The sequence below is a fragment of the Haliaeetus albicilla genome, chromosome 1 (assembly GCF_947461875.1).
Source record: "Haliaeetus albicilla chromosome 1, bHalAlb1.1, whole genome shotgun sequence".
Lineage (NCBI taxonomy): Eukaryota > Metazoa > Chordata > Aves > Accipitriformes > Accipitridae > Haliaeetus > Haliaeetus albicilla.
Window position 1 is genome coordinate 42414362 of NC_091483.1, and position 25619 is coordinate 42439980.

The window sequence follows — 25619 nt, forward strand, 5'->3', positions numbered from 1 at the left end:
GATTGGCACTGGGGAAAATCAGATCTAGTTACTAATTATACATACATACCTATTATATATACACACATATATATGGAATACTGTCCTGGTTTTGGCTGGGATAGAGTTAATTTTCTTTCTAGTAGCTGGTATAGTGTTATGTCTTGGATTCAGTATGAGAAGAAAGTTGATAACACTCTGATGTTTTCAGTTGTTGCCAAGTAGTGTTTAGACTAAGTCAAGGACTTTTCAGCTTCTCAGGCCCAGCCAGCAGGAAGGCTGGAGGGGCACAAGAAGCTGGGAGGGGACACCGCCAGGACAGCTGACCCAAACTGGCCAAAGGGGTATTCCATACCATGTGATTTCATACCCAGTATATAAACTGGGGGGAGTTGGCCTGGGGGGATCACTGCTTGGGAACTGACTGGGCATCGGTCAGCAAGTGGTGAGCAATTGCATCGCGCATCACTTGTTTTGTATATTCCAATCCTTTTATAATTATTATTGTCATTTTATTATTGTTATCATTATTAGTTTCTTCCTTTCTCTTCTATTAAACTGTTCTTATCTCAACCCATCGAGTTTTACCTTTTTCTTTCCAATTCTCTCCCTCGTCCCACTGGGTGGGGAGAGTGAAAGAGCAGCTGCGTGGTGCTTAGTTGCTGGCTGGGGTTGAAACCATGACAAATACATAAATTATGTAACTAACACGTTATACACTGCAATTCCCTAATCTGTTTGATACGGTCTCAGCCTTCTAGGCAAGTGGTACAAAGCCTGAGATGAACCGTTGGGGAAAAACCCAACCACCTAGTTGTATGACAGAAAAACACTCCCCTCTTCTCCCAGTATTTTGCAACTTGGCAAACTTTTACCAACCACACCAGTTCAGATATTTAAGTGGCCGAATTACCATGCTTTTGCTCTTATGTGATCTTTTTTTTATAATGCTGCAGACTGTTTTGTTTTTCTAGACTATCCAAAATCTCCCGAATATTTGTTCTTGTGTTGTAAGAGTGAACTTTTATCACGCTAACAGGAAATGTTTTTGTACAATTTAGATGTACTTTTTCAACAAATATGCAGGTAAACTTTTTCCTCTTAAGGAACTTATTCCCGGTACCCCTGTGAAACGTCTTTCTTCTAAAAAAAACCCCAAAACCCAGAACAAAACAAACCCATGAGAGGCTTTGGCAAATTACCTCATGGTTTCATATCCTCCTGGCTAAACAGGTTTCCCCACTATGACTGGCATTATTTCACACTTCAGCGTGAGGCCCATGCTTAAGTTAGCACAGTCACTGAACTGCTGCTGCTTGTAGCGAGAAGTCAGGCACACCATGGAAGCCACAAAGAGAAGCTTATATTATGGCTGCCTTATCTGTTGCTAAAATCGAACACTTCACTTCCAGTGCTGCCATGCAGCACCTTACACATTAAAAGAACACCACCATCACCCACCCCTGTAAAAGTATCTTCAAGAAACATTTGTCGTACATTCAGCCTCTGTCCACGACTCTGGTGTGATCACAGGCACTGGCCACTCCTACTGTGTATCAGCGGACTTTGGATCTCAGCATCTCTTGAAATCTCTTGCTTCCCTCGGTACGTCCGACTCCTCATTTAAGGACTGCACTGCCACGGAGTGTATCGGTGTTTAGCTCACAAGTCCCAAGCCAGCGAGGACTGGGAACAAGGAGGAAATAAACAGCTCAGCCGGCCAGAGACTAGATACACTGCATTTTGTACAGCACCTCTTAGACAGACACCTTTTCAAAACTGCAAAAAGCATCACACAGGGTAGTCAGCATCTCCCAGCAAGGTAATTTGGAAAACAAACAAAACTGACACTGCCACAGAAGGACATGTCTCACTCCCAGTCTCCACTGACCATTTTGTATAGAAAGGATATTTTTTGTGTATTGCGCATTTTGTGAGCGCTAAGAATATCCACTAGAAGTCTGGTACAAGAACATCCAAGCGTTTTACAGAAGTGTTTGAATACTCATGATTGAGTAACTCTCCTCCTGTTCTCTTAGAGGCAATTTATTTTTAATTGTATCTAATATACTCAATACAGAAAATAAGTAGTCTCAGGAACAGCACTTAAAAATAGCTAAATGCCATTTATAAAAGTCCACCTTGCATAATTGGTTCTTATTTCATGTATCAATGTAGTCTTAACTTCCCCATTCTGCCTTTCGCAGTTTCATCCCTACTCCCATTCACTACATATTTATATAAGCTGCAAAGTAAGATCCATGGCCAATCATTTCAAGAATTAATTTATCCTGTAAAAATCTGTTTAGCTATTACTGCAATTGCTGGTGGAAAAAGAGTATTTTTGAGAAGTATTCATCAGCAAAGGTAACAGCGTTTTAGCTCCTAAACATACAGAAAACTGCTCTCAGCATTAAGACTAACAGAAAAAAGTTCTAAACACCAAAATTTCCTTCATGTTATGATGGAGCAAGGGTCAAGGTTTTCCTGCCCTAATACATCACTAATCAGAGTCACAGGTTTTGAATCTCCACAAATGGTATGGACAAGTCCAAACTGTTGCCCACTTTAGTCCTGTGATGCAGTCTTCTGAAAATTTACTGCATCCACTCATATCTACATTTAGTACCCTGTATGTACTGTGTCTTAAAGTTTGCTTTGTTGGGGAAAGGGAAGAAAGAGGGACATTGGGAGAAGATGACAAAGAGAAGGAGGCAAAGTCAGAAAGAAGAGCAGGGGAGAATAAAGATAGAAAGATTCTACCTAATGATTTGGACTGAACTCATTAGGGTAAGAAAATTCAGCTAAAGGCCTATACTGCAGGAACAGTAAAACACAGTTAATAAGCAACATGAGTTGGTCCTTCACCTCCCTTCTCCTGAGAAGCTCTAAGAACTTATACAAGCAAAGTCCTTGTTTTATAAACACAGTAATTAGCCCCCAGAAGCAGCATACCTGAGACACATGGAAGTGAAATACTTTCATGATTCCTCCTAATATCTACTTTGAAATTCATGACATTTATGAAGAGACCAAAAGCTGTTTGAAGCAGGAAACTTAAGGCATATCCACAAGCACTACACCGTTTTTACAGCCTCACCTATTTTAGCATATGTTCATTATGTGAACGTGACTATGTTTTCAAGGTTAGCCCTAATAAGGCACAAATTTAACGAGTACAGGAATACCAACTTAATGTAGCACATCTACTTACTGACAGAAAGCAGCAAGTCAAAGGATCGTTTAGTCATCGCCCCGTAACTGCAAATAGCTGTGATCCTAAACATAAGGACTTCCACTGGCAAAACTTCAGTTGATGACTTGCCAGCAGTGAGTGTTGAACACAGTCCACAATAAATGGCAACTGTGATAGTGATAGTGACAATCACTCATATCTCATAGACTGCTCACCTCCTTTATCTTCACCAGTATTACAGGAAACGTCAAAACCAATATTCTTTACAGCTGTTACTCATTTTGCAGCCTGAAACACATACAGTAATACTTGGAGAGCTTTCAAGGAACTCAATTCCTAACATTCAATTTTCTCTATCAGATTGTCCTAAATAGATCTAGTTTTTTATTGCATTTCCTTGCAGAAATACTTTGCTGTCATTTCATCCTGCTCATGTACTTAACTGAGCAGCTGAAGACTTCATCTCCTTGTGACATACAGAAGCCCTTACTGTATGTCCTTCCAACAAAGTAGTAAATCATAATAATACCCAATCATCTGGCTTAATGAGGTAGGAATTAGGTTATTAAAGATGACAAGAGGTATTTTTAGATGATTGCTTACACCATTTTTTAATTTATCTACCACAGTGAATAATTTCTTTCAAAAATTATCAGAAGCGATTAGCATCCTTGGAAAGAATTAACTATTGCTCATGCCAGACTATGTCAGATCAAGTAATGTTTGATTATATAAAATGCATACCTTATTTCAACGGTTTTATTTTTTAATCATTCCTCATAGGTTTTGATTTTCAAGAGCACAGTTTATGATGAGATTCTACTAGAAGTCAAACATTTTTCTAGCTCCTCGTAACAGGTCTGGTAACCGCCCCTGTCTGACCACACACAGTTAATAGTGTGGCTTACAGAAACCCAGGATGGCACAAACTACTGTCTCTAAACTCCAGAACGGAATTTTGTTATGGATCCTATATATTTACTTTATAGAAAAGACAATTAAATATTTACCGCTAAGGGGGAAAAAAAGAGCAATTTAGAAGATCAGTCTAGAAGCTGTGAATTTTACCACACTATGACTATATTGGCTATGAAAATGCAAAAGTGATGAACAAATCTTCTGATTCAAAGCCACGTGATGCAGGTTGATACAGCTGTAGGGTGCTGCAGGAGCCTGTTTTGAGGGTTTTTTTTCCAGAACAGGAAAAATTCACACATATTTTTTAAGTACACCTTTTTGGGTTTATCCTCATGTGCCTGAATCTTCTCTATAAGGTTATGTATCGTTTCTATACTGAACATAGAGAATATACTGTATTCAGCACATTGCAGTGGTAGATTAACCCCAGCCCACTGTGGACCAGCTCCCCTTTCTGTCAGAGTTCAGTCTCTCTTTACCTAGTTTCTACACATCATGTTCTTTTTTTCTTGACAAAAGAAACACTCTCTCCCTCTCCCCATCCAAGTTCTTTCAACAGACACAAAACTCATATACCATTGCTTGAACAGGGTCCTTTTTTTTTTTTTTTTTTAGGGAACTATACATTTGCCAAAAATATCAGTTCTGAAGAGCACTGAAAACTACACATTAACAAAAAAGAATAAAATTTAGGAAAGAAGTACATTTTTCCATGTTTGAAATTTTTTTAAAGAAAAGGTAGAAGTTAACTTTTCAGAGAGTTATTTAACTGAAACACTGAATATTCTGAGAAGATCCAAGCTAGTATTTCCCTCCCAATTTTCACAGTTTAGCTACTAAACTGGAGAAGATGCGTAAGTACAGACCAAGCATTTATCAAAGACCCTGCTATTTTCCCAAAACCAGATAGCTGGATTCTTCTCCCAGCTGAGTCTCTGCAGGAAGAGGTTCATTAGGCACGACTTTTTAAGCTGTACCCACAGCTCCAACCAATCTTAACTAGAATAGCAGGGTCCATTGCTTTCATGCCTTTTCCTTCTTCCACAGGGTTATTTTCTTCATGTTTTTCTCTCTTCCTAGTAGACAAAAGGAGAAAGAATGCTTTTCTCTTCCCATCTTACAGGAAAAGGAGTCATCTTTATTGTCTCCAGCTATAGCCTTTTCCATAATACTGCCCACAGACTGAAGATTTTCAAGCAAAATTGCCTGAATCTGGACTTCAGTGACTATCATTGAGTAATACCACACTGCATCATGCATTTCCACTCAGATCATAATTATTTTAGGCAACCTATACAAGTCAGCAACATTTCTGTAGTGTGTGCAGTGTTTACATAGCAGAATTCATTTCTGTTTACTTCATCAAATCATTGTTGAATTTGAGGATGCCTTTCATAAACAATTATTCTGCTCTAATAGTAACAAGTAACACATTTGCTTTACAGACACCTCAGTGAAGCATTTCTGTCAATTCGAATTGTCTGTCATGTGCTTTAAAATGTTTTGAAAAAAAATACGGTACGCCATCTGGCTTCCAAATGCTCATTAAATCCATTGGAATATGAGTGTTTAAGGAAGCTAATATCACATGATGCCCACCACTTTAAAAAAAAAGAAAGAAAGAAAGAATGCATTTATAGATGCTACAAACAAGAAAAAAAGGAAGTGGTTAAATTTTGTTTATAATTTAATTTCCTACGACTAAGAACATGCCAGCCATTTCAAAGAATAAAGACAGATGACAGCTCCTGCTCCCAGGAGTTTATGGTCCAAGTTTATTTTCTGAGTGACATGAAGAAGGGAAAAAATCTAGCAGGAGAATGGGATGCTAAAGCCATAGACTATTTAGATTTCTCAGGGGAATGATGTCCCTATGAACTGAGATTCAGACGGCATGCTCCAAGTTTCTTTTAAGACTTGCCAAGTCAGTTAGTTTCTCCCCTCTGAATGTCAGTTCTCCCATCTTTAATTGAGCCTAATGGCTGTCAGCTTCCCCTACTGACACAGCCCTAGGGAAAGATCTACTCTGTAGTTAAATTTTTCTGTGGAAGCACTTTTAGGCCTTAATGTAGAAAGAGGACTGCACCCGCAAAAACTGAATTACCGGATGAAGGCCTTAAACCCCATTTGGAAATGCATCATCTTTCATTACGGGAGCTGCTCAATTCATTTTTCATGGGAAACTTAAAAATAAATAGATTAGGGAAGGTTGGGGGAGTTTCCAAAAAACCCCAAGTGTTTAATTTAAAAAAAACAAGTTTGACATTAACTCTGTATTTCCTGTAATTTTTCAAATAAGATTTATCCTATTTACTAAAAACTGCTAGACTTTCATTTGCTGGAATAAGCAAGTACTTTACAAAAACAGTTTTTTTGTGGCAATGTGCATTTATATTCAAAAGCTGTTAAGTATATGTAAATAAACAACCTGATAAATACATGTTAAGCAATTCTACTTGTGACACATTGGTCCATTGCCTGATGACAATGATGCAAGAGAAAAGAACAAGCTGCAATCCTGCAAAAAAATAGCCCAGAATGTAAAGTGAAGGAGAACAACACATAACCTAATGGGATAAGAAGGTAAAAACCAGTAAGGTCTCATCCAGTAGACGGCAGGACACCATCTCCTGAATAACATGTGGACTAATGGTGGGTAACTTTTCTCCATTGTAAGAACTGGGTAATGTGCTGACTGACCTTACCCAGCCTCTGCATTTTCTCAACTCAATGCATCGCTATTTTTAGCAGCAGAACTCTGCAAAGTGTTTTATAACCCATTTTGGCTGTAATGCTGCATCCAGCTGCAACATCCTCCATAGCTTTTACTAATCTAGGCTTGCTATTTTGTTAAGCATTTGAGGAAAAAAAATACACTTGGAAATAAATAAGGCACTGAACTCCACTATTTGGCTGTAAATGGAAGCCTTTTGCTCTAAGACTTCTGTACCTGCCACACTCAGAAATTATGATGGCAAAGACAAGTCAGTCAATGAAGGGTGGAGTGGGGAGGCTGTAAACGAATACACTTGCTGCCACGCTCTTGTGTTCTGCCATCTGGAACTTGACAACACAGCAGGAGGTTTCAAAACACGATTCTTGTAAGTTAATAAATCTGTTATGCTGACAAGAGGGTCATTCTGGTTTTGATAAGACAGACTGCTCCCTGAGGGATAAGAAAACTTATGTACGTGGAATTAGTGTGCACTGTGTGCTGGCAAATTTACGTGAATGCGAGACAAGCCATGGCTGGGTAGCCGTTCCTAATAAGCCTCCCTTGGCATGTGCAGGCCAGCTATGCAGAGATTCATTTGATGATAAAATGGATGTGCTATGAAGGGCAGGATGCAGTAGGTATTCCACTCATGGTAACTCAAAAAGCAGCACACATTTGAAGATCTTTATATACCAGCTGAGAAATCACAGCTGCCACTAATACTAATAATTTCTGTGTATTTTATCAGACTAGCAAGTAAATTAGTAGTTAATTTCTTCTGTCAAAAGTAAAAAACATACAGGACAGCATGCTACCTAATGGTACTAACATTCCAAGTATTTCCAAACTTGGGAGAGTTACAGTTGTGTGTAAGTGAAAAATGCGAAACAAAGCCCAGTTCTACCATCTGACTAAAGCTCTCTCACAGTAACATTGCTGTTTGCATCTATCATGCCTCTAAATGTAATTGTTTCATAAGTAAGAATTTTCTGGGTTTATTTGTAACATATATATGCATTATGCACAAGTTGACAGAATTTCTAGGTAAAACAAAGATATCCTCAGCCTGGACCACAGCTCCATCTATAGCTCTGTTTTCTATAATAAAATCCATTTATTCTGGTACAGCATGTTTCAGTTCTTTCAGAAGAACACCCACATTAACACATAAATGGCAACTACAGCCATACAAATACTAATGGCATAGTATTCATCCATGTATCTTCCTTTGGAGGACAAAGCGTTGTAATGCTACAGGTCCTAATTACTTTTTACAGCATCATTTGAAAGGCCCATCTTTTCTGCAGACATTAACAAACACAGATTACACGTTTGCCTTCATTTTCATACCTTTACTACAACCTGTCATGACAAATCTTTTAGTTAATGGTCTGCAGCCATTCAATTCCTATGCACAGAAATGTTGTCAGATTATTGCAGTCCTCCTGCAGCTGATTTCTAGCATTGGTACCAGTACCAATCCCAGAATTAGTGCTCCCCCTCACTGATACGCTTCCAGTTCTAGTTTGCTTGTAAGGCAAGGAATCAGAGTTATCTTATTCTTTCTTTTCCCCAAAGCAAATGCTTTCCTTTTTAAAAAGGAGCAAAGAAAGGAAGAAAAAAAAGCATATGCACTAGCGTCACACCCTCCGACCCTTTGGATATATTACCCTGAAGTAAAGAGCTTCCCACAGCGGTTTTAGAAAAAGACCTCCCTCTCCCACCTCCCGCCTCCCACTTTTGACCGTTCATTGTTCAAATTGTCAGCACAGATAACATTTAACTTACTTTTCCTTCACAGCTTGGGTAAGTAGTTCTCCCAGGTACCACAGATGTTGCCTTCCTGCCACCAAAACCAAACTTTTGCGCCTATACCACAGATGTCTGATCCAATGCCTAGCTTACACCTAGCATTTTATTTCCTCTCCTCAAAGAGAAAGCATTTGCTCTCTTAATTTCTAACTCTGCATCTGTAAATTTCTCATCCTAGACTTCAGCAGTTTTCCAGCAGTAGTGAGAGGAGACTCCACACAACTAACGTTGGACATGCATACGCAGATCAAATTTTTTGTCAGCATTGCCAGGATTTCTTGGAACAAGTCTTGATCCATGTGCTGCGCTGCCCGATTACAGCAACTGAAGGTCTTTGTACTTGCTTTCAATGGAGACATGCGCTGCTCTCAGTGTCTGTGTCAGCAGACTTGTTTAAAATACCCAGTTGGTGAAGTCTCTGGGATTATTTGCTTAAGCATGGTCCAAGGCATAATTTAAGTCCCTGATTCAGCAAAAGTCACAAGCACCTGAAACTCCCACTGAGGCAGTATAGCTGTAGTGCACACAGCAAAGGACTATACCAAATCACAGCCATGGTGACTAATGCACAATGTGGAAAGAAGGGAGAGAGTATTCTAGGCCAGTTCAGTGAACCATGACCATTACATCTCAAACTAGAAAACAGAAAACATTGCCAGAGCTCTCCAAAGTGCTGTACTTTCCCCTCATATCCAAGTATTATAACACCCAATATATCAATTTCAGGTTTGAAATGTCAATTTAATTAATTTTTGCTGGATTAGAAAAGTATAAATAACTTCTGTTTGTAAGTAAAATTGCTTTTTTTTTTTCCCCTAGAACCATACTACTTTATTTCCAGGATGGTCCAGAGGGGTCAAAGAAATTATGATTCAGCAAAACACCTCATCACACATTTAACTTTTATGATCATGTTTAAATCCATTCCTGTTCTGTAAAGTGCTTTTTTGTTTAGTAGGAGTCCAATGCACTTAATCCTTTAGGAAATGAAGGCCTAGGAAGTTAAGTGGAGCATGTGAGAAAGACAGAGAAGGAGGTTGGGCATATCATCAGGCTACATTATAATTAGCCACTAGACATGCTAGTTCTAGCTATAAAAAAGTAATTTAAAGTTATAAGCAAGACATTACATTCATGCCTTAGGGACCTCTTTTATATTTGGAATCACTATTTCAGCATTTAATATCTCTTCCAAAAGCATTCTATTGTGTTACTAAACATAGCAGGAGATAACATAAGCCAGCTATAAGCTATTGTAGATTTGTTAATAGTGCTTCTAGTTATAAGAACATGGGCTTTCTACTTGTGTCTTTTCCAATGCCAGACAGAGATAAGCTTTTAATAAAAAACATTAACCAGAAGTTGACCAGAATCTAGTATTTGCCCTTTGCCCTTTTTATTTCCTTAAAAATGTTACTTTTGACAGGACTGTAACAGAGAAATCATGCAGATACATGCAGCCAGATCTTCAGACACACACAAATAACTAGAAGGAGTTCCAGCCTCTGCTAGCATTATCTGATGATAAAGTCCAAAGAGATCAAAAGTACAGTTTTGCTAATTTTTCTCCAAACTAGCTCCTGTATTTGACAGAAGATACTTCTTGTACTGTGGATTTAGCCATGACTCAATGAGACCAGGGCTGGAGGCTAATTAAATCACAGCTGTGCGAGTACGCCCTGTTACTGTCAGCTATGAGTGTGATACTTCACAGTCAAAACCAAACCTGTTGTACACATTGGCGAAAGTACTAAGAGAGCAGATGGAAAAATTCCCATGTCATCTTGCTCATCAGTAACACACTTACGCAGAGTCCACACAACAAAGGTTTGCCAACGTAAATATATTACAGTGCAAAGACAGACGCATCCTACTGATTGATCGTTTTCCACCAGCCTGACCTCTGAAGAGATGCAACTGCTCTGGGAACAGACAGCTTTCACAGCTTGGTTTAGCTGTCTGAGGCTGTTGAGCAGCTCCGAAAGCAGTTCCTGCCATCAGCCTACACTGTGCCTGCACTTGGGACCGCTGGCAACGTAACTATCGCCGCAGAGGCCCCACAGCCATCTAACTAGCTAAGTTCTGTTGTGGTCCTCATCTCCCAGACATCCAAACACTTGGTCACATCCCGTAACAAACGTCACCAACCTTCTGTGGGAGAGGAGCATCAGCATCATTTACTAAGGGATAGCTTAGTGTCAAAAAAAGAAATAGCTGTGGTTGGACCAGACAATGTTTCACCGATCGCTTTAATTACAGGGCTGTTTCTCTTCCCACCAGTTCCCCACTGGCACATTCACTGCTGACATGTCAATCTTTACTAAGAGAACTGCAGCAACTTTCCCAGACTCAGAAACTGATGTTCAAGCATGGCTGATCCTGGGCTGTGGAGAACAGTTGAGAAATGTTATCCATAGAACTTTATATGTTAGTCTTCAATTTTTCTTGGATCATCTAAGTGTTCACTAACACTGTCAAATCAGAGAAACCAAATTACAAGGGAACAGTTGTGTTTTGCAGTTACGGCCAAATTTTATCTGCATTTGACGCCAGGTTAACGTGGATTTTCTTATCAAGGAGTATTCTAGGTAAGAAAAAGAACAAATGAGAAATATTCTCAGCCATTTTCTTGAGCGCAGCTGTAGCAGACCTCCAAATAGCAATATGGTTGTGGCATGCACAACTGGGCCACTTAAAGTTGGTCCTGAACCAGTCTCTGGTTCTTCAGACAGAATTCAAAGGTCATCTCACTCTCGCTCTCTTTCTTCTATTTGCTGGAGACATTCTGAACAGAAACACTCCAGCTTTCTGAGAATTACATCTAGTAGTCTGTGGCAGAAATCACAAATTCAGTATTAAGGAATATGCATTAGGTGCAAGTAATCAAGAATACTGAATGCCTAGGCAGCATGAGTACCCATCTTGATAAGAATTTTAAAACATTTATCCCTTTGCATGTGTTCTTATCCTCCATGAAAAGGTTGATCTTTACAAAGCCCAATATTATTTTATTTTAAAAAGCTATTATATTTCGTCCTTGTAAAAAAGCTATGTTGTGTATCAGAGATCTTAAATTATCGAATGCAAAGAATTTCAGTGATACGCAGAGGAAAAGAGTTACTTGTGTACTATAACCTGAGAAGTTGGACAGAGGCACACAGTAAACCTTTGATAAGGAGCAAAAAATAAGCAGATTTTCCTGATCTGTGTGTATTCAAAAGACACGCTAAGATTGCCTACCAAAGGAGTGGAGAAAAATTCTTTGAACTGTAAACTTTTTAGAGCTAGCATTCTTCAGCTTACTGAGAAGTTCAACCAGCTGAAATAAGAAATTTGACCTAGGGCACGTCCCTTGTTGTGGAGAACAAAGTCAATGACCACTTTAAAGTCATTCTGCTGCTGACTCATCTTCTCTCCCAAGCATCCACAGATATACCATGAGAAAATACAGCATCAACTAACCACAAAAGATTTTGGGGCTAGCAGCCGTTAGCAAACCAAAGCCTACTCTGCAATTGTGGATCTGAAAATTTATAGGTTGACTGAAAAGTGAACAAGTCTTCCGTGCTTTACAGTACTGCTAAATGGCATCATCTTTGATCCACTGCCTTAGCCGTACCAGTGGGACAACCATTTTTTGAGAAAAGTAAACACAGCCCAAATAGCTCTGTATTTTCCAAGTATGAAAATCCTCCAGCTACGTTTCTTTCAGACATATTCATTCCTCTAGGGCGGATGAGATATTTTCTCTCACTATTTAACAGTAGGGGGCATATTCAGTGTATGCCAGTAAAGTTTAATGAAATCAATGAAGTAGCACTGATTTGCAGTAATTGAGAGTCCAACCATGTGTTCCAATGCCAAAGAATGTGAGTATTTTAAAAGCTTATATTGCTTTCCTTTCTGGAAAGGGAGTTGGGGGGGAAGGAAATGAAAGTCCATTTGCTTTGTGGAATGGGGTTCCATCTAAGATAGCAGGGACAAGAAAACACCTGTACAGATATTTAAAAATCCTGACAATTTTCTTTCTGCCTTTGTAATTAAAGTGTATATTTTTCTTGCTGTGCTAGCCAAATTTCCACTCTCTACACTCTTGTACAGGCTGTTCCCACCACTCTGAAATTAGCATGTAGCCAGTGTTTGGACACATCTTGTGAATTGGTTTTGATCTAAATGACTACTAGATGCAAACATCAGAAGGCCTTTGGGTTCTGCATGCCACTTAAACTGAACCATAATATGGGCACTAGAGTTGGCTGCAGAGTGCTATTCATTTACACATGCTAAGAGGAATTTTTACAAGCTAGTTATAACTGTGAATAATTGAAATCTGGGGCTAACATTACTGTGTTTAAATTGTTTTTATTCCACTGAGTAGGCACAGCAGAGAAGTTAAGAACTGATTTTGCCACTTTTCTTTTCAGCAAAATAATATAGCTGACAGGAAAGAGTATAGTAGAAGGAATGGATAAATAGTAATTTCTGACATCTACTAATATCATATTCAGTGTAACTGCTGTGATTTGATAGGCATGCATGAAATGCTCATTATGTTACATTTTGAATGGCTTTTGCACATTGCAGATTGGATATAACAAATTCATTTTTGTTTTGTTCCTTGTATCAGGCTGATTCTGATCAAAGTGCTCTTCAGCTGTTAAAATGGATCAGCTAAGTGTCTCACCCACAGAAACCAGTCTCTAGGAGACTTCTCTAGTGGAAGGGTTTAGATGTTGCAGCTGTTGATTGTATTTGGAGGCAGGTCTAATCCATCAGAATCTATTTGCAAATTCACAAAAACCAGTCAGCCTTTACTTTCAAAACAAGTTTTAAATCACATACCTCGCAAGAACAGGAATCGTCAGTTTGGCAAATGAGGAAACTGAGGCTCAAAAGGTGAGACCTCAGGTTTTCAAGAGCAGGTGCTAACTTCAAGACTCTCACCAAGCTTGACTCCTAGAAAGTAAGAGCAATTTGGGTGACACTGTGGAAGGAGAATGCATTGCATGCATACTATTTCCCAAGAGAGCCCTCTAATATTAGTGTTACTACACAGAATACATAGAAAATGGACACTACCCCTGTTTATTAATGCAAACCTGCAACTCCTGTTGTGTTTTTTTATTTAACTCAGTACTCGGTGTGATATATATATTCTCAAAGCACACCCATCATATCAAGCCATTCAGGTAATTCAGGAATACAGACGCCTAGTTTTGGATTTCAGATGTGTTTTGACATGAGAACAACGATGCAGCTCAGGCCTACCACAACAGCAGTTGTTCTAAACGCAAGCAGCAAATACAAGCTTGAGAGACTAGGTAAAGACTGAGAGCTGCATTTTCAGCCTTAGACATCCAAGTTCCTCTTAGGTCCTTTCACAGAGATGGATTCTGGTAACTGAGGTGAGATCACAAATAAGTTAGCTAAGATTCAGGTCCCATTTACAGGTCTTCCAAATCCTTTTCTCTTTCCCATTTTTTCCCCACATTTGATGTCCATGTCCTCACCATCCACCATCACCATTCTCAGCTCTTTTGTTTCTATATACAAATATTTCAAGTATGCCAGCTTATGAATGATTAAATCATTCAAAAGAATTATGACACTGGTTTTGCTCAAGTCAAACTTCAAATCTGCTTAAGATTTACCATTAACCATTTATCAAAGTGCAGGGGAAGAGCGCTTGAGAGTGATTTGAGAAGTATACATATTGCAGATTCATGATAAGAATCCAAAGAAGATGGGTGCGTTGGCATGTCGTACAGAAACCAGTGGCATCGCTATTTATTGTGCACATATATGAAAGACTATACCATAGGAGTTTTAGTAATGCCAGACACAAATCTTTTTAACTAGACAAGTAGATTATTGTGTTTCATTAAAGTCAATATACACCTTTAAACACACTGTACTGGAAAGAACAAGCCAGTTAAAACATTCTGCCAGCCCTGTGAAAAAAGCCAGAATGCTCAGAAGCCATGTTTTTAAGCCTATGCAAAACTATCATAATTGTCATTACTGCTGTAAGGCAGAGGTAATGAAGTGAGAGTGAACAGGATTGCAGGCACCTTTGGCAAGCCAAATGTTAAAACACATATTAGAATTACTCAAAAATTACAATACCATAAAAACCCCAACCCAAAGAAATAGTCTTACTTCTACTGCACAGCCATGATGTTTGCGTGTACTTTTCTCCTATGCACGCACTGATGTCAGATCACAATTCTGAAAAACAAATAAAGCTGCTTTTCTATATTCTCTAGTCTGCATTTCTACAAATCATGTTGCCGCCCCCCCCCCCCCCCTTAATTAAGGAAAGTTAGACTAGATGCTCCTTCTTTACAGAGAGGACTTAATGCTGCATCACTCACTGCTAGCAAAATCTGGTCAGTCTTAACTAGCACAGAGTCTATCGCAGTAGCTGAAACATTTACAGAGTCTAAACATTTCTGCAAGCACTTTTAGGATTAACTTTCTACCATTTTCCCAGCAGCCACACGTATATAGTAGACATGCAACCGCATTCAAATCAAGAAGATCTCCTAGTTAGGCAGTTACTGTCTGACTGCTGTGCACAGCAAACTTCTTCAGGGCAAACGAGTCTCTTGCCACCAAACGCTTTTGCCCTCAGTTAAAGTTTGGGTAGATGCTTCACCCTCAGGGCTAGGGACTATCCCTCAATATACACACAGCAGATCCACTACACTAGACACTTCTTCCTCTAGGGAAAGCACTTTATAACTATTATGCACCTGATATGCTGTTGACAAGACCAAACTAGTCAGTCATGATCAGACTGCGATGGAAGTTACCTACCTCTTCTGAAGGTACTTGCAGAAATAAGGAGGCAGAAAAGATCAGCCAGATCCTCAGTTCTCTCTACAATTTTTGCATTATATTCATCATTCCAAACTTCCAACATTATGGAATCTGAAGACTTTTTCTCTATTAGCAGAAATATCCTCCTATGAATGCTGAAATTAAGTTCTGGTAATTTTATTGTCGAATTCTTTACAAGTAATTTATGTTTAATGTTTGCATACACATTTTGATTTAGCTGTTTGCTAAGAAAATATTTATTAGGATTGGAAGTTTAACATAGTAAATCAAACACTTAACATTCACTGGACTTCAAACATAGATATAAAATACCTTACAAAATTTTTTATGGAATTACACAAAGCAAATGCACAGGGTTTGTCTGTTTCTACACTGAATTAATCCCAAGCCAAAACCAAAAAATAACCCCTAAAAGATCACAAAAAAGGCATGATAAACTGCATTTTTGTCATTGTTGCACTGCTATGTAATAAGCCCTTTTTACAAACATTTACTTAATGTTAAAAAAATCAATTAAAAATGTATTCCATCTAAAAGAACTATTGGATTAACAGCTGATTTTTTAACTGACCTTACACCATGAAATTCTATTAATAGAGGTACCTTAGTCACTTAGTTTAAAATAGGGAGAGTAGAGATAGAAAAAAATTAACCTTTAGTAGTCTTTAATATAAAATGCACTAAATTTTCCAAAATAAGAATATTATGACACACTAGTGCCAATTTATGCTGACAAAAGCTGATATCAGCTTCTTTCTAACTAAAATTCATTTCACAAAACCTTTATATATTACATGAATATTCAAGTAAACTATTTAAAAATATTTAAAAATGCAAAAACTGAATTATACAGTGTTTCAGAGAGATGGTTAATTTGGGAATGCTGTCATGTCCAACTAAATATATTTATAGATATACTTTTTCTTATTTTTAAGACCATCATGATACTACCTGATATTGCAAGAACTCCTTGTCATTAACATTTGATATTTTTCAATGTATAACTTCAAAAAAAATTATAAGGGTTTAACACATCACTCTGTACCTTTTCATCACTGTTTCTGTGTACTGTGCGACACTGAATCACACTACTGGCTTCCCTTTGTAAAGTGCTGAGTAACAGCCAAATTACATCAGATTTAACTAGAGATGACAGTGCTCAGTGTCTTGCAAAAAATCACCATTAAACTGCTACAATCAAAAAATAAAATAAAAAGTTCAGCTGAGTAGCGTGTGTTCACCAGTGTCAAATCTCTAACAAAACCCTGAAAGACTAACAACACTTTTCTTGTTGGCTGCATTCTTTATATCCATTAGCTACAAGGACATTAAAATATTTTATTAATGATTCAAACACTGGACACCTTCTCTGGTTGAAGGCAAGTTGCTCACTAGTTTTGGTCAAGTGGCTTTTGGGAAACTTTCAGAGCAAAATAACCCAGCAACAGGAAACTGGAATGAAAAATGCCAACCATGCACAGTTATATTACTGCAGGAATTGAGTAACACATGCAAGACAAAGAAAAGGTCAGAACATACCAAAGTAGCAATGGTTAAGAAGTTAGTAGAGTTTTCACAGTGTTTCATACAGCCTTTTACTTTAACACAAGTGCATCACTTACCACCACTATTGCTCAGACATTTTAAAACATCTCTTGGCCATGCAGATCAGTTTGAGAAGAAAACAGCAAATTACACTTCTTAGGCATTTTTAGACATTAAGTACAACTTATAATTTTATTTTTATATTCAGTCTTATCAAACAGATGTTTTCAAGATATAAGCATTCTAAGTGTTGGGCTTTAACATTCCTTCCAATTTTGTTGGATCCTGAGCGCTAAATGCCCAAAGAACTGGCCAAATACACAAAGCTAAGCTTTGCTCAAATAGCCAAGTTATTACGTAAAGAGAAGGTATAGGGAATTTCTTATTGGCACTCCTAAATTTCTTCCTTCCTAACCTTGAGATGATCCTAACCTTGAGATGGTTGAATTTTATTCTGTTGTTCACATACATCTTTGCCTCCTGGAAACATTACTCTGCTTGCGTGATTTATGAAGAAGTACAACTAGACTCAAGAACACCACTGACTTTTTTTTTTTTTCTCTCTGTCCAAAGAACAAAATACATATTTTTTCCCCACTTGGCAAATTCTATTTGACGCCACATCACCACCACTCAACATTAACTTGTAAAACAGACTTACTCCACTGTCAGACACAGCAGGGGAAAAATGTCCAGAGGATAAACGGGAGGCTCTTTATCAGATATAATTGCTTGCTCATAAGGAGAGAATCCAGCTTCCCCTTAGTTATTCTTTCATAAATTAATAATTTGTTAAAATCATAGTCACAAGAACTTTTAGCTATTACACAAAATTCAAGTTTAAAAAAAACAAGAATAAATTAGTTACAGCCTTGTAAACAATTGTTCATTTATGTAACATACTTGGGGGGAAAAAAAAGTTCCTCTACATAATAAATCAGACAGTACAAGGCACACATCACACTTAAGAATCCAAAGTGATAAAACCAGCAGATGCCTTCATCTTCTTTGTTCGCTGGTGTAATTGTGCTATAGACACTGTAAAAATATGTAGATTTTTGTTTACTTTACAGTCATTTGAAAATATTTAATGACTGTGCTTTTTCTGGTAAAATATTTGTGCTATTTTACAGTACAGTATGATTTGAAGCTCTTGGAATGAATCTTCTCAAATGTTCTCTACAAAGCTGCCGGGGAAAAGGCCAGTTTTTCCATTTCGTTGCAGAGTACCTTTGAACCAGCCATCCTCACGTTTTTTGTGTACAAAAACAATGTCACCTTCTTTAAGTTCAAGTTCTGCTTCACTCTGAGGAGGATAGGATACCACAACCCTGTACCTGTGTAATTAGAAAAAAAAACCTTCATTTAGGTTTTTTTTTTCCTTAAACCAATGCTGTAAAAAAATATTCCTGTCCACGTCAAAACTTATGAAAACAGGAAACTGCCTAGAAGAGTTTGCTGAGTACATAACAACATATAAATTAAGTACAACTTGAACAGAAAATAACAATAGCAATGTAATGAATTTAAGTCAAATGTATGCATCTCCTATCAAGTTTTTTTCACCAAGATTCCTGTAAAAATACATACAGTGGTTAAATAGCAGGAGAAAATTGTAAACATATTTTTGGATATAAATTTGCAGACTCTTCCACTCAGCATGACTCAGCAATAATCAAAGCATTACAGCAGTAACTGGGCATAATTTTACAACTGTATGTTTAATATGATATTATCCCAAGGAAGGCTCTTAGGGAAAGGCACAAAACAAAAAGCAGCAACCAACAAAACCTATTAATTTGCATTGTTGTTTTAAATTATTTTTGTTCATCTTAGAAACTTTTCATGATAGAATGCATACCATCTTATTTGGACACAGTTGCACAATTTGTGTACTACTATATTACAAAGAAACATTTTTAGAAGTGTTCAACTCAACAATTTTCTTAAGCACCTGATACAAAGAAGTATATTTTTTCAGTTTTTCAAATTAAAATCGCTTTTCAAATATAAGCACATTAAAAAGAGGCTACACTCTTCTATCTCTATTTTTAAACATGCATAACACCACTCAATCTCTTCTACCATGGTTTGAGCTCACATCAACCTAAAATTTAAGTGTTACAGCTCTGTAGACAATTGCATCAACTTCTTGATCAAGTTTTCTGATAGGTATTATAACTCAGTTTCTAGTTACACAACCAATAATGTCTGCATGTTGAAATCAAGTAGAATCCATGGCTGACTGTAGAATTCAAAAGTTTCTAAGGTTAAGAGCCTTAAATGCAGTACTAGGAGATCTGTTAGACAAAATCTAATTTCCTGTTAAAATCAGAACACTTTGCACTCATGAAGATTACATATTACTTAATAGATTAAGATAATTATTATCTCAGTAATCTTAAGATAATTTATGATCCTAATAGATTAAGATAAATTAACAATACGATGAAAACACAAAATAACAGGATACTTCTAGTAAAGGATGGAATACCGACTATAGCTTAATACACATGTAATAATACAAGTTAATTCTATAGTACTGAAACAGAGAAAGATACTGTATTATAGTAGTACATTCTGCTTAAGAACATATAAACCAAAAATGAAGTATGTTTATATAGTTAAAAGTATTCAGAAAAGAGTAGCAGCACTGTGTAAATAATTAAAGTCTCTTGGGAAATCTATGTATAGCAAATCATATTAGGACTTAATCAGTTGTCAAGTTTTATTGATTAGTGATTTATAAACTATGACTTTGTTTCAGTTATGACAATCCCCAGATTTCAGAGCACTGGAATTATTAGATTCATGCTTCATAGAAGTTACCAAGCCAATTATAAGATTTATTAGTGTACAGCTTCAGAATGCTCCTCATTCAACCCAGGCAGCATGGCAGATGCCTGCACTAACTTCTGCTGTGGGAAATATGGGTTTTAATGCCGACTTAGGACATAAGAAGCAAACATTTTTAATAGACTAAGTTCAATTAAGACTGTAAACTACTTGAGGTAGAACAATAGCCTCTACTCAGGCAGGACAAAATAGTAAAGGATAAAGAACTGCAATAAAGCTATGAAGAACTTCTACTATTGCTTTCAGGCTGAAAATTAACCAGCGCACTACATAAGACACCCATAGCACTAGTTTTATCCAAAAGAAAGCCGTTAAAAAAATGGGTTTCAAGAAAGAATACCTGCCTTACCTTGCATTCTGTCAAATCCTGCTCTGTAAACATTTGACTTGAAATATGCTTGGTTTCAGTTTCTAATGCTGTCTGTCAGTAACTGCTACGCTCTCCTGAATTGATAGACTAGTTCTGTTCTTTCCCTAGCTTCTGCTGCTGCCTCCTGAGTGTTAAAAACAACAGCTTTGGAAAAAAACATCTTCTCTTTGCCTTCCCTAGAGGATCACCAGCTTGCGCAGAAATACAGTTCTCCTGAGCTTTCCATACAGCTTTGAACTCCCTCAACCCTGCAGTAATTTAGTGCTTCTTGTTAACTTTTAGCTTCCCGACTACTTTGATATCCATCTTGTAATCTAATGTCTGAAAGCACAACACCCCTCATGTTAAAATGCTGGTTTACTATATTTTTCAATGTTTAATGAGAAGAAACCCAAAGGCTTTACACCTTTAAATCACATCTCCTTCTTCTTTTGTTATGACAAGCCATCAATTTTTTTTTGCCACATTTACAAATTCTATTTGCCCAAATAGAGGTGATCAGATCCAGACTCATCACACATTCACACAGCTGTATACTCAGGTCACCTTTGATCAGCTATGGAACAAAACCTATTTTTCCATTACCTATTTCATCATCTACAACATACTGCCAAAAGTACCAATTTCATGCAGAGTAAAAAGCTTATGCTTCAGCTCAAAAGTTCATTGCCAGGTCCCTGGAGAAAAATAATCACATTTACCAAGCATTACCTATGTTTTGGAAAAACTTGTCCGTTCCCACATGTTTGAATCTTCTAAAACACTGCCTTGTTTATCTCCCTATTCAGAATTTGCAAATGTTTTTGAAGGTCAAATTTGCAGATCTTTTGTGGTCACCTAATCTATAATATCTTATATGCACCTAAGCTGCACAGTATACATTTTCTTCCTTCTACTTTCTTTGACTGTCTTACGGTATTTTTTATTAATTTTCAAAGTATTATCCTAATTCTTTTTAATCAGCTAGTGATAAAATATTAATATTGTAAGAATGAAAGTACTTTATCTTCCCAGAAGCAGCCCCTATATTTGCCATCAGTTCTTTTGTGATATTCCTAATGTGTCTGGCTGTATCCCACAGTGCTTTTGCACTTTGTATTTGCAATTTTTTTTTTTTTTTTTTTTTTTTTTTTTTTGAGGAGGGGGGTGGTGGCAGCGGTGGTCTGTCTTCACATTTCTCCATTCTACTTTTCATTTTTAATATTTGCATTTCTCACACTTTTCAGTAACATGAAAAAGATTATATCTTTCATGTGTTGCACCCTTTCTTCATTGCTTCTGTTTCACTAGACACAAAATACCGCTTTTCTTCCCAGCTATTTGTAGTTGATTTTTGGACAATTATCTGTGATTTTCCTGATCACCAAGTGGATAAAAATATTTTCTCACATGCAGATAATTTTAGCTGGGGAAAACACAGAAAGTTGGAATTACTATTCTTATACAAGTTAAATTCATACTTATTATTCAACTTCTTGCTTTAGTTTCTTTTTCTTGCACTGAATTTTCACTTTTCAGCTCACTTATGCCCTGCTGCTGTGCAGCTCTCTCCTGTCTGCTGAGTAGGTGCCTTGACTCCTACAGATGATCAATGCCCATCTAGGGCAGACTGATTCTCAGCATTTAATTAACAGCATTAAATGCTGCCAGATGTGATAAAACCTGCTGCCCTCTAAAGCCTCTGGCCTGCTCACTACAAGCAGATGTTACACCGGTCATTTTGTGGTAGATAAAATCACAGAACAAAATTACTGCTGTCTTTCACCGTAACTGGATGAAAGATTCATATTATAGTTTAGGATATGCAGTGATGTGTATTTAGGTTTAACTTCAGGTCTTTAACACCCTTGTGGGGTGCTGGGAAATTTACTATTATAGTGCTGTACATTTACTGTAAAACTTAAGGCTATCTAATCAATGTTCCCCTCTAAAAGAGAAAGCTCATAAAAAGAGCTTGAAATATTCTTTTACCCCTTGTCATGGAAAAAACTAAACCCCTCAGATAAACAAATTACTGTGTATTCATAGCATAACATGGCTCCCTCTGGGAATTGCAGAGAGTTGGGTCTATCTTTATAATGAAAAGACAGTGATCCTTGGCTTTGTCAGTGCTGCATCAACATAAAAAAATCACACAACTTGTGTCTTGGCTGGAGAATCAGAAGAAACGACCAAACACCACTGCAAAATCTCAGGTGACAAGAACTCTCCAAACTGCTACAAACTGGAAGCAAGGCTTGGCTGAAATTTACGTTTAACTTCTCTTCTCCTTCTACACAAGGAACATATGAAAGACCATGGACCACAGTGAGCAAACAACCCAGTTCACAGAAGAGTGAATATAGGAATGGGAACTACAGAGAAGACCTGCAATAGTAAGATGGAAGGGAGCGTCATCACCTTCCCTTCCTTTAGCGAAATCACCACTGGTATTAACTATCCATCTGTAAATCCGTGTCACAAAGAGCTTGTTTGCTATCCAACAAATCAAATGCCCATCCATTTATTCTGTATGATAGGAAACAAGTTCACAATTTTTATTTCCAATTTTCTGTAGAACATACAGGAAAGACAGACTCTAGGACAACTTGCAATTCTAGTGAATGAAGAAACAGTGGGATTAGAGTAAAAATGTGATATTGCATCTTAAGGGAAGCAAAGAGTTTGGGGAAAACTCCATGTCCAAAACAGGAACATTTCAAAGCATTTTCAAGTGCTTTCCAGAGTTGAGCAAGCTACTTTTGCTCCTAATTCATGCAGAATAATCAGCAGAACCTGACTCCTAAATCCTCTAGTCACCTTTGAAAATAAAACTTGAACACTAACAACTACACTGCGAAGCCAGAGCCAGAATAGAAAGAGTACTGCTTCTTTTTCTAGTCGGATTATAGCCTGTGATTGGAATTGTGATATGTAAGAGCAGAATAATCTTAGCAGGAGATTTCTCTGTTATTCAGCTTTTTGTTGAGCTTATCCTCTTGAGTACTTTCTTCCTCAACCCCAAATTTTCACTGAAGATACTGTTGCATCATCAGTATGTTTCTTACCCACCCCTTCTTCCAGACTCATGAAGATTAATCAATGCTTATAAATTACTTTGAAAATACTGAGTACAATGTAAGTAGTAAGTATTATTAAGCAACATACTTTAAGCAATTTGGCCTCAGGAAATGGAAACATGACAAGAGAACATCAGCAGGAAAAACATTAACCCTGCCCTGAAAAGGACTAAGGGAACTCAGATGAAATTCTGTCTAGCTACACTGACCAAAATGTAACAATCCTGCAGGACTACCAGAGAGAATGATCTTGTGGGAGCACTTCTTTGCTAGCAATTATCACTTAAATAATAGTAAGGATACAGAGATATAGTGAAAAGAATGTTTGAGTGTACGTTCTTATAAGATCAATAAAAATATACAGCACCATTTTCTGTAAGTAGTTCTGAGAAAAAAATTTCCATCGTGGAAGTGAAAAAACTACTTGTTGTGATGATGCAAATAGCTTTACACAGATAGCCAGTGGTCATGCCAGAATGAATTTGATATTATTTTCACATTCAAAGTATAAAAACACATTACAGTGCCAAACAGACTTATGATAATGTGAAAATAAATTATGTTATTCTTACAGAAAAGTCTTTCAGATTTTATTTTCCATCTGTAAGTGTAAAACTACTTCAGAAATCCAGTATGAAATAGAAATTTCCTGCAAGGAAACTGCATAGAAACAGTAATAACCTTTTAGAAAATATTAAAGGTATGACAGAAGTAAAACAAAAGACAAAGTAGAAACTTACATACTGTCTGGCTCTCACTAAAGGAATATAGCTTAAGATCAATGGGCCTCTGGTAGTACAATGGTATGCCCACACACCATGAGTTAATAGTATCAGAACAAAGTCTACAATAGTCGGCATGAATCAGTTCAGTCCTACAGCTGTTAACATTGCAACTCCACACTTTTTTTCTGTACGCCACAATCCTGCAGCTACTGCAAAAGAAATCCTATGACACTCTTCATACTGCTTGTCTACTACCAGGAATAATAAAGAGAGACAGCAGTTAGAAACTGCCACTTTCTTCACAGTCCATGCAATCTACTGAGGACTTGGAAATTTGAAACTAGTAGGTGGACACAAAAGAAGTGATGGAACTTTAAAGCAACTGCCTGGCAGTTTCAGAGTCCAGACAACTATGTGTTTTTCAGGCTCGCTTGCCAGGACACAGAGGCTGCCCTAGAGCTTGCTATGTAGAGTGCACAGTAATGGGGCACTTGGGTAGTAAAAGTATCTTTGCAGCAGCTCAAGAAATCACATATTAAGCCTACTCATCGATAAGGATCTCATTCACCATATATTTAGGTTGGCAGTTATGCACTTCTAGTAATCTTAAAGGGCTAACCTGATATTCATAAATCCAAGAATATAACGTGTTCATGTTTTGCCAAATAGGAGGCCTATTTTATCTACCTCAGTTCTCATATCAAACCTGTGATCACCGTATTTGAGTGTCTATTCATTCCAAAACCTCAAAGTAACACAAAAAGTAAACAAACATGAGTGTTGGTTGATAAGCATATAAAGCATTTTTTAAAAAGTTTCATCTTGCTACAAAATCTCAGCATTTTGAAGCAGTTCTAATATACACTGCAAGTGTCAGAAAGCAGATTTTTTTCTTGGTTTGCCTGAGTCTAGCTGTGTAGGATAATTTACCTTTCACAGACAAGAGGCCTGGATTCATTCAGGACCGGACCCAGGGATGAGCAAGGCTGCCGAGGCGGCGGTGCTATTGGAATAGAGGAATCCAGAGAACTTGTTTTCCGATGCGGTGTCTCCTGTGCCAGCCCAGAGACCTCACTGTCGGTGGGACAGGATCCAGCTTTGCTGTGACCACCTGTTGATGGAAGCTCTGGCCCGACCGCACCTTGCAGGGCTAACTCTGCAGCTGCCTGCTCAGCCTCCAGTGTTGGTGATGCTGGAGGTGACAATCGGGGTTTGCGTTTAGTGGATGCTCCAGAAAGCAGTTTCAGCAAACCTTTTTTTTCTTTCTGTAAACCAAAAGCAGTGCCTCATTTTAGAACAAAAGAGTCTCCTGTGAAGAGTTGAACACTGTCTTCTGATAGATGGCATCATGATCAGAGAGGACTTGGTAAATTATGAGGAGATATTTGAGATTGTACAAATTACAAAAGATAATTATGAAAAGTATAAAAGAGAAAGATAATTATTAGAATTCTAAAGAGAAAAACAGTAAGTTATTTAGACCATAAACCGGCTAAGTCCTTTCGCTTGGTTAAGTTAAGGCTTACCTTAAAAGCCAATGGCACTGGCCCAAAAGGTTGTCTAGAAAAAGGAGTGAGGAGTTTAGATTCCCTCTTATGGG

General features: G+C 37.6%; 1 protein-coding gene across 2 annotated transcripts in view; it reads right to left on the minus strand.

Moving 5' to 3' along the window:
- Nucleotides 1-15604: 15604 nt before the first annotated feature.
- Nucleotides 15605-25619, minus strand: part of SH3RF1 (SH3 domain containing ring finger 1) — a 90406-nt gene continuing 80391 nt past the window's right edge. For both annotated transcript variants that reach the window (XM_069786788.1, XM_069786798.1), the window contains exons 11-12: nt 24950-25284; nt 15605-18346 (exon numbers count right to left, since the gene is read on the minus strand). In XM_069786788.1, coding sequence (XP_069642889.1) covers nt 18178-18346; nt 24950-25284 — 504 coding nt within the window. In that variant the 3' untranslated portion in view covers nt 15605-18177. The remainder of the gene's footprint in view (nt 18347-24949; nt 25285-25619) is intronic.